The 12,876-nt window shown below is 41.9% G+C and overlaps 1 protein-coding gene across 4 annotated transcripts in view; it reads right to left on the bottom strand.

Moving 5' to 3' along the window:
- LOC110500282 (GRAM domain-containing protein 4) overlaps positions 1 to 12,876 on the bottom strand; it is a 74,488-nt gene that overhangs the window by 5,433 nt on the left and 56,179 nt on the right. For 2 of the 4 annotated variants that reach the window (XM_021577574.3, XM_021577577.3), the window contains 10 exons: positions 10,358 to 10,502; positions 9,177 to 9,202; positions 8,967 to 9,058; positions 8,328 to 8,419; positions 3,330 to 3,378; positions 3,165 to 3,236; positions 3,015 to 3,058; positions 2,777 to 2,886; positions 2,220 to 2,374; positions 1,652 to 1,669 (listed from right to left, as the gene is read on the bottom strand). In XM_021577574.3, coding sequence (XP_021433249.2) covers positions 1,652 to 1,669; positions 2,220 to 2,374; positions 2,777 to 2,886; positions 3,015 to 3,058; positions 3,165 to 3,236; positions 3,330 to 3,378; positions 8,328 to 8,419; positions 8,967 to 9,058; positions 9,177 to 9,202; positions 10,358 to 10,502 — 803 coding nt within the window. The remainder of the gene's footprint in view (positions 1 to 1,651; positions 1,670 to 2,219; positions 2,375 to 2,776; positions 2,887 to 3,014; positions 3,059 to 3,164; positions 3,237 to 3,329; positions 3,379 to 8,327; positions 8,420 to 8,966; positions 9,059 to 9,176; positions 9,203 to 10,357; positions 10,503 to 12,876) is intronic. The other 2 variants (XM_021577575.3, XM_090214317.1) reach the window with 1 other exon arrangement.

Here is a 12,876-nt window from a genome sequence, read left to right as displayed (position 1 = left end):
CAAACACTCAGTTAATGTTGGGAGGTTTGTCGTGAACCACACGCACACACTCAGTGCGCACACACACATACAGACAGACTAACCGGTCAAAAGTTTTAGAACACATACTCATTCGAGGGTTTTTCTTTATTTGTACTATTTTCTACATTGTAGAATAATAGTAAAGACATCAAAACTATGAAATACCACATAAGGAGATATGTAGTAACCCCCCCCCCCCCAAAAAAAGTGTTAAATAAAAAATATATTTTATATTTGAGATTCTTCAAATAGCCACCCTTTGCCTTGATGACAGCTTTGCACACTCTTGACATTCTCTCAACCAGCTTCACCTGGAATGCTTTTCCAACAGTCTTCTTGAAGGAGTTCCCACATATGCTGAGCACCTGTTGGCTGCTTTTCCTTCACTCTGAGGCCCAACTCGTCCCAAACCATCTCAATTGGGTTGAGGTCGAGGGATCACTCTCCATCTTGGTCAAATAGCCCTTACACAGCCTGGAGGTGTGTTGGGTCATTGTCCTGTTGAAAAACAGATGATAGTCCAACTAAGCACAAACCAGATGGGATGGCGTATCGCAGCAGAATGCTGTGGTAGCCATACCGGTTAAGTGTGCCTTGAATTCTAAATAAAATCACAGACAGTGTCACCAGCAAAGCACCTCCACACCATAACACCTCCTGGGGAAATACACATGCGGAGATCATCCGTTCACCCAGACAGACCACGTCTCACAAAGACACGGCGGTTGGAACCAAAAATCTCAGTTGGACTCATCAGACCAAAGGTCAAATTTCCACCAGTCTAATACCCATTGTTTGTGTTTCTTGGTCCAAGCAAGTCTCTTCTTCTTATTGGGATCCTTTAGTAATGGTTCCTTTGCAGCAATTTGACCATTAAGGGCCTGATTCACACAGTCTCCTCTGAACAGTTGATGTTGAGATGTGTCTGTTACTTGAACCGTGAAGCATTTATTTGCACTGCAATTTATGAGGCTGGTAACTCCACTGAACTTGTCCTCTGCAGCAGAGGTAACTCTGGGTCTTCCATTCCTGTAGCGGTCCTCATGAGAGTTTCATCATAGCGCTTGATGGTTTTTGCAACTGCACTTGAAGAAACTTTCAAACTTCTTGAAATTTTCCATATTGACTGACCTTCATGTCTTAAAGTAACGGACCGTCGTTTTGCTTTTCTAATTTGAGCTGTTCTTGCCATAATAATGCTTTGGTCTTTGACCAAATAGGGCTATCTTCTGTATACCCCCCTACCTTGTCACAACACAACTGATTGGCTTAAGGAGGAAAGAAATTCCACAAATTAACATTTAAGAAGGCACACCTTTTATTTTAAATGCATTTCAGGTGACTACTTCATGAAGTTGGTTGAGAGAACACCAAGTGTGCAAAGCTGTCACCAAGGCAAAGGGTGATTAAGACTTTTTTGGGTTACTACATGATTCCATATGTGGTATTTCATAGTTTTGATGTCGTCACTATTATTCTACAATGTTGAAAATAGTAAAAACAAAATAAAAACCCTTGAATGAGTAGATGTTCTAAAACTTTGGACCGGTAGTGTATATACATGTTTTAGCTGGTGGCACACACAGGCACTACATAACGTAAGGGGACAGAGGCACACCAGAGTCCCTACCTTCTCAGACCCAGACAGCTGAGAGAGAGAAACAAAACACAACGTATAGTGACAGTCACTAAAGCAAAGCCCATCTGCCAATTGGCTGAGGAAACAAACCAAGATAGCCATTGCAAAACACTCAACAGTCTCGCGCACACACACACACACCACACCCACACACACACCACACCCACACACACGACAGATCATGACATTCAGGTGACAGTGTCGAGGTAAATTAAGTAAGGGCTCAACATAAAAAAAGGGTTAAGGCTCCTCATAAGATAAAATAATTACAATGTTTGTTTGACAGTAGTTACGACAATTATAAAAAAATATATATATATATATATATATATCCTTCAGTTGTAATAGAAACTTTGGGGTTTAGTTATTTAGCATTTGGATATAGGCCAGTGTTAGGGAAGTTTGGGTTGGATAAAGAATTGGTTCCTTTCTCTATGGGGCCAAGTTATTTTTTTAAGTTGTCAGATGACAGCCTGTGTGTTATTGTATACCGTATATGCTGTGTACGTGTGTGTGGATATGTATACATATGTATGCATTCATAAGTGCGTGTCCTCACCCGTCGGGACATTGTAGCGTTGGTCCTCTCCTTCAGCTGTGGATCAGTTGGTAGGTTGTTCCAGTCGATGTGAGGTGTGTCATATTTGTCCCTCAGCTTGGGACAGCTCTTAAACAAGAAGTCTATGATGAAGAATTTGATCCCTGCATACAGTCCTGAGAGCGAGAGAAAAAAAAAGTAAAATTATTCTAAAACAAAAAAAAGTTGACAGTAATTTTGTAAAGTACAATGATTGTACCAAAACATATATGTTGGTATACTTTTTTAATTACACGTTTTATGTATTTCTAAAAACATGTGTCTGCTGTCAACTAAATGGCTCAGTCAGTCTCCTTCCTCTTAAAGCCTCCACAGCCACCAACAGGGAACACACAGGAGAAGACCATTTGCTTTAGAGAGGAACAAAAATTGTGCCAAGAGACAATGCCCCCGAGCAGCAAAGAGAATAAAATGGTGTTTTTATATTGAATGTTACGTAACCATAGCATTTCACTCAGTGTGTGTGTGTGTGTGAGGGCTACAGCAGCGTGTGTATGATTGTGTGTGCGTGTACTCACCAATCATGAAGCCCACAAGTTTAAAGGGCAGTATGCAGGAGGAGAGAAAGGCAACCCACAGGCTTATGTAGAGCTTCTGAGTGATCTCAGGCTGCACCCACATGAACAGGCTGAACACACACACACAGAGAGAGAGAGAGGGCGATAGTGAGAGGGAAACCGTTTGATCAACTATTCAGACCAACTTAGAGAAGAAGTACAGAACGGTAAGACAGTGAAACAGCCATTTCTTACTTACTTCTTTATTTTCTCCAAAACATCCGCCATCTTACCAAAAAGGTTCTGTGAAGAAAGGCAAAAAAAATGACTTTTCCGAAACATACAATGTCTGAATGTGGTGTGTTTGCGTGTATGTACGCATGCTTGTGTATGTTCACTACTACTGTACCTGGGCTTTTTGTGCAACGTCAAGCACTAACTGGAACTTTTCAGACACAGTCAAGTCATCCTTTGACGGTTCCTACATGAAACAAACCCAAAAATTTAAAAATCAGCTCATTCCATTTCAAAAAGGTAGGAAATACGACACATGTGAAAATGGGAGGTCTCTTACTATAGGATCCGTAATATCCGGCACAATGCTCCACTGAATCCTCCAACCTCTGAAAAGGGAAAAAAAAAGGGAAGAGATCAAAATAACTGTAAAGACGTCAAAACTCTGAAGCAGGGATGGACAACTGGTGGCCCGCACCTGCGGATCAATTTCAATTCCTTTTTTTAGAACTCAGTCGGGGTCTCAACTTACTGTTGAGAGTTAGAATAATAGAATACACAACATTTGGTTGTGCATCAGAAGTTTCTCTTATGTCAGTCACTCAATTAGCCCATGTCAGCTAAATTTCTTTAGATTGGTAAGTTAGTCTAGCGGCCAGCTATCTACACTTGTAGTAATCGTTGTTGAATTACTGACCCATTGATTTTATAAGTCACTCAGAATTCATGCAATTCTCTCTCTCCAGCCAATGGCAAAATGAGTAGAATTGCAGGAAATTAAATCTGCAACTTCAAATTTTCACTCTGCTGTCAAGAGGGCCGCTAAAAATGTTTTGTTCGCAAGGCGGGGTGGGTTACAAGGTTTTGCTTAGGGTCCCCTTAAAGAGATGGCTCTGACTGCATGTGTGGGTATGGATGAGGGTACAGAGACCTGCGAGCCACTGCAGTGAGTTCAGATTTTGTGGCCCCCACCCCCATCAAAGTTGCCCATCCCTGCTCTAAAGGACTCAGTGAAAATGAGTTGCCCCACATTAAAATAGGTAGGTTCAGTGTAATTACATGTAATTGAGAGCAGAGTATGGATTTATTGATCCCAGCTTGGTAAATATGATCAAAAATAATGAACATAAATAAATGTAAGTGTTGGTCCCTTGTTTCATGAGCTGAAATAATGTCCCCGAAATGGTCCTTATGCAAAAAAAAAAATCTAATTTCTTTAAAATTTTGTACATCCTTGTTAGTGAGCACTTCTCCTTTGCCAAGATAATCTATATACCTGACAGGTCGGCATATCAAGACACAGATTAAACAGTATGATAATTACACAGGTGCACCTTGTGCTGGTGACAATAAAAAAGCCACTCTAATATGTGCAGTTTTGTCACAACACAATGCCACAGATGTCTCAAGTTGAGCGAGCATGCAATTGGCAAACTGACTGCAGGAATGTCCAAGCTGTTGCCAGAGAATTTCATCTTAATTCATTTCTCTACCATAAGCCGCCCCCAACGTCATTTTGGAGAATTTGGTAGTACGTCTAACCGGCCTTACAACCGCAGATCACGTGTAACCACACCAGACCAGGACCTCCACATCACCTGCAGGATCGTCTGAGACCAGCCACCTGGACAGCTGATGAAAGAATTACTGCAAACTGTCAGACACCTTCTCAGGGAAGCTCATCTGCGTGCTCGTCGTCCTCACCAGGGTCTTGACCTGGCTACAGTTCTGCGTCGTAACAGACTCAAATGCTCACCTTCGATGGCCACTGGAGAAGTGTGCTCTTCGCGGACGAATCCTGATTTCAACTGTACCGGGCAGACAGCGTGTATGGCGTTGTGTTGACGAGCGGTTTGCTGATGTCAACATTGTGGACTGAGTGCGCCAGGGTGGCGGTGGGGTTATGGTAGGGGCAGGCATAAGCTACGGACAACGAACACAACTGCATTTTTTCGTTAGCAATTTGAATGCACAGAGATAACGTGACGAGTTCCCGAGGCCCATTGTTGAGCCATTCAACTGCCACCATCACCTAATTTCAGCATGATAATGCACTGGAAGCTGAAAATATCCCGGTTTCTTCCATGGCCTGCATACTCAGACATGTAACCCATTGAGCATGTTTGGGATGTTCGTGAAATTGTTGCATGTTGCGTTTATATTTTGTTCAGTGCAGAGCATGTGAGCCAAGTTGAGCGGTTGGAAATCCTGCTCTGTCCTTTCCTATCGCTCTGCTAAAAAACGCTCCAAATAAGCTCCATTCATTAAAATAAGTTTAACCAACACCCACCCATTTTTGTGACTACCTGGACCTACCAATTGGTTGTACAGTATTGAAACCAGCGGAGAATATTCTCTCCACACTTGCAGAGCCACTGGGGATTCTAAACACCCTTTTGGCCACTCGCCAGGCTGGGCAGAGATGCAGAGTTGTTTTTTTATTTTACTTTCTATATGTAGGCCTAAAGGTTTTTAGGCTAAATAACCCAATCAAAACAAAAAGCTGCTTGAATGTGGGAATATTCCAGGCCTATTGGGTGTCACTACAGTCCCTGGTTCGAATCCAGGCTGTATCACATTCGGCCGTGATTGGGAGCCACATAGGGCGGCGCACAATTGGCCCAGCATCGTCCGGGTTTGGCCACCATTGTAAATAAGAATTTACAATGAAGAACTGACTTGCCTAGTTAAATAAATGTTAAATAAAATAAAAATAATATTGGGCCATAATCAATGATGGCCTATTGTATAGATAATAGAGGTCGACCGATTAATCGGAATGGTAATTAGGGCCGATTTCAAGTTTTCATAACAATTGGAAATCGGTATTTTTTGGACACTGATTTGGCCAATTATTATTTTTTTTACACCTTTATTTAACTAGGCAAGTCAGTTAAGAACACATTCTTATTTTCAATGACGGCCTAGGAACGGTGGGTTAACTGCCTCGTTCAGGGGCAGAATGACAGATTTTTACCTTGTCAGCTCAGGGATTCAATCTTGCAACCTTACAGTTAAACTAGTCCAACGCTCTAACCACCTGATTACATTGCACTCCACGAGGAGACTGCCTGTTACGCGAATGCAGTAAGAAGCCAAGGTAAGTTGCAAGCTAGCATTAAACTTGTAATAAACAATCAATCATAATCACTAGTTAACTACACATGGTTGATGATATTACTAGTTAATCCAGCGTGTCCTGCGTTGCATATAATCGATGTGATGCGCATTTGCGAATAAGGACTGCCGTTGCTCCAACGTGTACCTAACCATAAACATCAATGCCTTTCTTAAAATCAATACACAGAAGTATATATTTTTAAACCTGCATATTTAGTTAAAAGAAATCCAGGTTAGCAGGCAATATTAACCAGGTGAAATTGTGTCACTTCTCTTGCGTTCATTGCACGCAGAGTCAGGGTATATGCAACAGTTTTGCCCGCCTGGCTCGTTGCAAAATAATTTGCCAGAATTTTACGTAATTATGACATAACATAGAAGGTTGTGCAATGTAACAGGAATATTTAGACTTATGGATGCCACCTGTTAGATAAAATACGGAATGGTTTCGTGTTTCACTGAAAGAATAAACATTTTGTTTTCGAGATGATAGTTTCCGGATTCGACCATGTTAATGACCTAAGGCTCGTATTTCTCTGTGTGTTATGTTATAATTAAGTCAATGATTTGATAGAGCAGTCTGACTGAGCGATGGTAGGCACCAGCAGGCTCGTAAGCATTCGTTCAAACAGCACTTTTGTGCGTTTTGCCAGCAGCTCTTCGCTGTGCTTTTTATGACTTCAAGCCTATCGACTCCCGAGATTAGGCTGGTGTAACCGATGTGAAATGGCTAGCTAGTTAGCGGGGTGCGCACTAATAGCGTTTCAAACGTCACTTGCTCTGAGACTTGGAGTAGTTGTTCCCCTTGCTCTGCATGGGTAACGCTGCTTCGAGGGTGGCTGTTGTCGATGTGTTCCTGGTTCGAGCCCAGGGAGGAGCGAGGAGAGGGACGGAAGCTATACTCTTACACTGGCAATACTAAAGTGCCTATAAGAACATCCAATAGTCAAAGGTATATGAACACAAATGGTATAGAGAGAAATAGTCCCATAATTCCTATAATAACTACAACCTAAAACTTCTTACCTGGGAATATTAAAGACTCATGTTTAAAAGGAACCACCAGCTTTCATTTGTTCTCATGTTCTGAGAAAGGAACTTAAACGTTAGCTTTCTTACAAGGCACATATTGCACTTGTGCTTTCTTCTCCAACACTTTGTTTTTGCATTATTTAAACCAAACTGAACATGTTTAATAATTTATTTGAGGCTAAATTGATTTTATTGATGTATTATATTAAGTGTTCATTCAGTATTGTTGTAATTGTCATTATTACAAATACATTAAATCGGCTGATTATTCGGTATCAGCTTTTTTTGGTCCTCCAATAATCGGTATCGGCGTTGAAAAATCATAATCGGTCAACCTCTAATAGATAATAGAATGAAAATGAACGAAAGTTTAACAGCTCAAATGTTTTGTTTATAAATACTTTGCTACAATGACACACGATGTTTAACACACACACACACAGTAACGGATGTGAAACGGCTAGCTTAGTTAGCGGTGGTGCGCGCTAAATAGCGTTTCAAATCGGTGACGTCACTTGCTCCGAGACCTTGAAGTAGTGGATCCCCGCGGCTTTTGTGGAGCGATGGGTAACGATGTTTCGTGGGTGTCAGTTGTTGATGTGTGCAGAGGGTCCCTGGTTCGCGCCCGGGTATGGGCGAGGGGACGGTCTAAAGTTATACTGTTACACACACACACACACACACACACCACTCCCTTCTTTTAGCATGTGCACGTTGTAAGTACACCATCATGCTTTTTGGATACATGTCTTTTCAGACTCCACAATGATTCTTTAGTTGTGGACACTATCACCGCACTCCCTCTCTCGGTCCTCATCTTTGTAAGTCACCTTGATTTAGCACCTGTGTGTTTTATCAGTTTCTTTATGAAAATATTTAGGGAACACCATTTCAGTAGCTAAAGCAAGGGGCTATATCAGCACACAAGTAAACTACAAATGCATGCTAGGGTGGGCATGCTCGGAGCTCGTGAAGTGAACGTTGCTGGAGCAAAATTGGAGCGGGTGAGGAGGCCGACGCTCCAGCCTTTGGGAATTTCGCTCCACGCTCCCGTCAAATTGGGCACGCTCCGCTACTCGCTCCAGCTCCGCTCATATACTCTGGTTCAGTGTAGCTGCATCACTCATTATCATCAATAAATGTAATATATATAAATGTGTGTGTGTGTGTGGTATGCTTGTCTTACTTAGCAATGAGGTAATTCAAGGAGAGCCTCAGGATGGCCAAGAAGAGGAACATGGGGATGGCCCAGCCATGCCACGCAGCATTCATGTAGATCTGAGCCCGGAGGAAACACAAACGACATTCATAATTTATATACAGTACTTAGCCTACATCCTATTTCTCACAATCAGATTTAATATATAAGTCTTCCAAATGACAAGCACTACTGAATAGAGTGGGAAATTTGGGATATTGAATGAGAGGAACTTGAAGAGACAAGCATTATAGCATGTGTCAAAGCCGTGAGATAATGTTTACAGTAGTAAAAAAAAAACTTTATTTAACTGGTCAAACTTATACAGGACAGCTCACTAAAGGGATAGTTCTCCCAAGTTATATATTAGTTTCCTTACCCAGTAAGCAGTCTATGGACACGGTATGACAGAAATCCATGCTTTGGTTTTGTTTGCCTGGCCATGTTTCCAAATGCTAACTTATTATTATTACATCCAAGGCAAGTCAATGGTACCGATATTAGCATTTTTCACACTTCATGTCCAAATCATCCTAAAGTTCCTCAAATGAATTGTGTAGCTCAGATGGATTTGGACATGACTCGCATATCCCTTTAAAAAAGACAGATAGGAGAAGTTGTACTCACTATGAAGGAAATAGCTGAGGTGTATACTGAGTGCCAGTTGGATAAGGCTGAGAGGTTCCTCATGAAGTTAGTTACCGGTCTGGCTCCTCGCTCTGAAAAAAAATTATAATAATCAGTCGTCGTCAACCCATTGTCACACTACAACAATATCTGACAACAGTAGCTCAATGGCAGAAAGTTCTGAGTGGGTATTAATCTATAAACACTCACTGAGTCGCCTCATGTTTTCTGTTAGCCTGGAGAGAGAGAGAGGGGGGACATACAATGGTAGATGAAACAACATGAACTTTAGCAAGCACTTCACACACAGACACCACACCGTGGGGGAACAGAATTCTCAAACATCTACTACAAAGAGCGAAATGTTTCCTGCTAGCGGAGGTGGCTACACCTCAACCCACTGATCATTCTGTTTATGAGTCACGCAGAGGCGAGGAGGAGGAGGAAAGAATGAAGAGCTCAATCTATTTCTCTGTCCTCTCCATTCTCCCCTCTCCACAAGGTCAGCTACAATACAGCACATCCTTTATTCCTAGAGCTTTCTACCTGCACTGACAACTTTAATCCAATCCGTGGGCGCTTCAAACTGTGTATGTATTTGTGTGTTTACAGTAGCTTCCTGCCTAAGGTCACAATCGGATGTGTGCTTAGCAGGAAAATGAGCCAAGTCCTAGACTGAACCCAGCCAGCTTAAAGTGGAGTAAAGAGGAGCATGACATATGAGTTGCATCTCATATGTCACCATTAGGAGTTTACCCCCTAATGGTAAAGGTTAGAATTTCGGGATAGTGAAGCTGATCCTAAATCAGTACGCCGAGGGCAATGTCTATAGCCTCAGTCAATGGCTGCAGGGAGTCGTAGTGTGGTCAAGCCACCACCAGAGGGCACAGACATTGTATTCACTCCCTGTGGCCAATATGCCTTACATGACCTCATATTAAACCCAGACAGGAAGGGCCTACCAGCCAATCAAATGTCTGAACAAACACTAATGTTTCTGTGAGTGTTACATGGTTTCACACCGTTTTAAAATAGCTTACTTCCTACTGAAAACCACCCTGGTCATGTTGCTCATGCAGTGATGTGCAACATATTCAGAATGTCCAGAGGTCTTCTGTCTGTATAGAATTCACATCACTACCATTAAGGTTAGGGTAGAAGACTACTACTGTTTCTGTGAGTGGTAGCGTACTGGCCATGAGGGGTGCAACAAATACACAACGTTCAGATAATGACTACTACAACACAGCCTCTCAATGTGACTGCTGTTTTCACCACCTAGTCCAGTACATAGAAATAAGATTACAAGAATAGACATTGCCATTCAAAACAAATATTCCATGATGGGTGGACCCATTCATTCAGCACATCGTAGGAACACAACAATGTACCTTTTAGCACTTAGCGGTTCCTCAGCCTCCACAGTGTTCTCCTCCGGGACGAAGCGGAAGTCTTCTATGTAGACCCCCACCCTGTCGTAGAGCCATCTCCACGCCCGCAAGTACAGGGTCTCCCCCTGTGGCGGCTTCTCTTTGTCTGGAGGGGCCGAGTTGAAGATCATGTTGTCATTAGGCTTCTTTTTTTGTGTGTGGGTGTTTTATGTTATTGTATACTTGGAAGAGGACTCATGTATGCTCTTTCGTCTTTTATCTTGTTACTGAATATAAATAAACATACATTCAAAAGACAGAAAGAGGGAGAGCGAGAACAAGAGAGAGACAGGAAGAGAGGTTACAGGCAGCACAGGTTTATAATTAGTACAATGAAGTTGCCTCCCTGTCGGTTTGGCATTTCTGTTCCTAGATCTGTGCCTAGGGGCAACTTCTATAACTACCTGGAGCTGTTTATTGAAATGAAGACAGGTACAGAAGGAGATACAGGTCTGTAGATCTCCCAGTTCAGAAGCTGCTTTAATTTAGAAGTTAAGACCCATTAACCTAAATTACACACTGAGCTCCTTGTGTCTCTCTTACAGAAACAAATTCATGTACGCACACATACACACACTCTACATTTGGTGAGGCTGCTCTAACACTGTGGGCCTGTCTGGCCTAGATTAAAAACTTAGCCCATTTCCTAAAATAAAAAAACACCCTTGCCAGTGTCACCAGCACCTGAAGCTACAAGACGAACAACTGGTTCTGGAACCCTAAAATAATTTATTTTCAAGAGATACTTCTACAGCGCCTCTCCCCCAACCCACGCACACAAACAGTGTATTATTCCAGCCTGCTGACGGATAGGCTGCCTGGCACGCACACTAAAATATCTCTGCTAATGAGGATGTTCAGCACCCAGAAAGTGTTTTGCACTAAACACTGCTATTAAAGCTGCCTGTCCTTACTGCTGGGTTATAGTTTTAAAGTTAATGTGTGTGTGTGTGTGTGTGTGTGTGTGTGTGTGTGTGTGTGTGTGTGTGTGTGTGTGTGTGTGTGTGTGTGTGTGTGTGTGTGTGTGTGTGTGTGTGTGTGTGTGAGAATATGTGATCCGTTTCAGGAATCTATGCGTATGTCACAAGTCACAACTTAACATGAGAGCCATTCATTTTTCTTGTTGGCAGAAAAAAATGCCTTCTGGAACATGTGATCTTTCATGTGCCTTAAAGTTGTATGTTTAATCTGTAAATACCAATAAAATTGTTAAAATTACAAGCCTTGATTGGCTGAGATAATGAGTGGGCTAGACATGCAGAGAGAGGAGTTCAGATTGATCTGCCATATAGAACGCTGTCTATTTGGGCTGGTCAGTCTGTTGGTAATCCTGTCGAATACGGCTTTAAAGAAATATATGTATTGTGTAGTGGAGCTACATAAGTGTTGCTCTCCACTTTCTGGAGGATCGAGTTTTAAAATCGGTGGAATTAGAGTATGATAGAGAAAACACCTATTTCCAGATTACATCTTCAAACTTAGGGCAACAGTGGCATGGCATCCGTGACAGGGAGACGCCTCCATCATGCACGATAGTGTGACCTTACACGTTTACCTAGCTAGCTAGCTAGCTACATGTCTTAAGCTAAAGTGTAATGTTAGCTAGCTAACGTTAGCTGGCTGGCTCCCTAGCTGACGTTATTATTCATATCCCAGAGCTATTTGCTTTGCTAGTTAGAGCCTAATGTTAGCTAGCCAACATTGAACCTGGTTGGTTAGTGCCCAGCAGATTCATGCAGGGTAACATTAATACAGTGGTTCTTCCGTAAAAAATTTGAGCTTATGCTGCGGTCATTCGTGATAGATGGTGGCATATTGTGGTAAATTGCATCATTCTGGCAACAATGGCTGAGACTTAAATAACATGCCATAGAATTCTGCAGCACCCTGCAAGCTGTGCTGCAGTACACAGCAACTTTTAAAGGAAGAACCACTATGTTCATTGCTGTTTAACTAGCGTTAGCTGGCTGGGTCGTTCGTAGTGTGATCTTACACATTGTTGACCTAGCTAGGTTCATTGTTTACCTACCTAACTAGCTAGCTAAGTCGGAAGTTTACATACACTTAGGTTGGAGTCATTGAAATTCGTTTTTTCAACCACTCCACAAATTTCTTGTTAACAAACTATAGTTTTGGCAAGTCGGTTAGGATATCTACTTCGTGCATGACACAAGTAACCTTTTCCAACAATTGTTTACAGACAGATTATTTCACTTATAACTCACTGTATCACAATTCCAGTGGGTCAGAAGTTTACATACACTAAGTTGACTGTGCCTTTAAACAGCTTGGAAAATTCCATAAAACGATGTCATGACTTTAGAAGCATCTGATAGGCTAATTGACACCATTTGGGTCAATTGGAGGTGTACCTGTGGATGTATTTCAAGGCTTACCTTCAAACTCAAGGCCTCTTTGCTTGATGGGAAAATCATGGGAAAATAAAAATAAATCAGCCAAGACCTCAGAAAACAAATTGT

Source organism: Oncorhynchus mykiss, chromosome 21, assembly GCF_057628025.1.
Source record: "Oncorhynchus mykiss isolate SJ-2025 chromosome 21, ASM5762802v1, whole genome shotgun sequence".
Classification (NCBI taxonomy): domain Eukaryota; kingdom Metazoa; phylum Chordata; class Actinopteri; order Salmoniformes; family Salmonidae; genus Oncorhynchus; species Oncorhynchus mykiss.
Note: the sequence above shows the minus strand (reverse complement) of the source record. Positions and strands in the feature narration are given on the sequence as shown.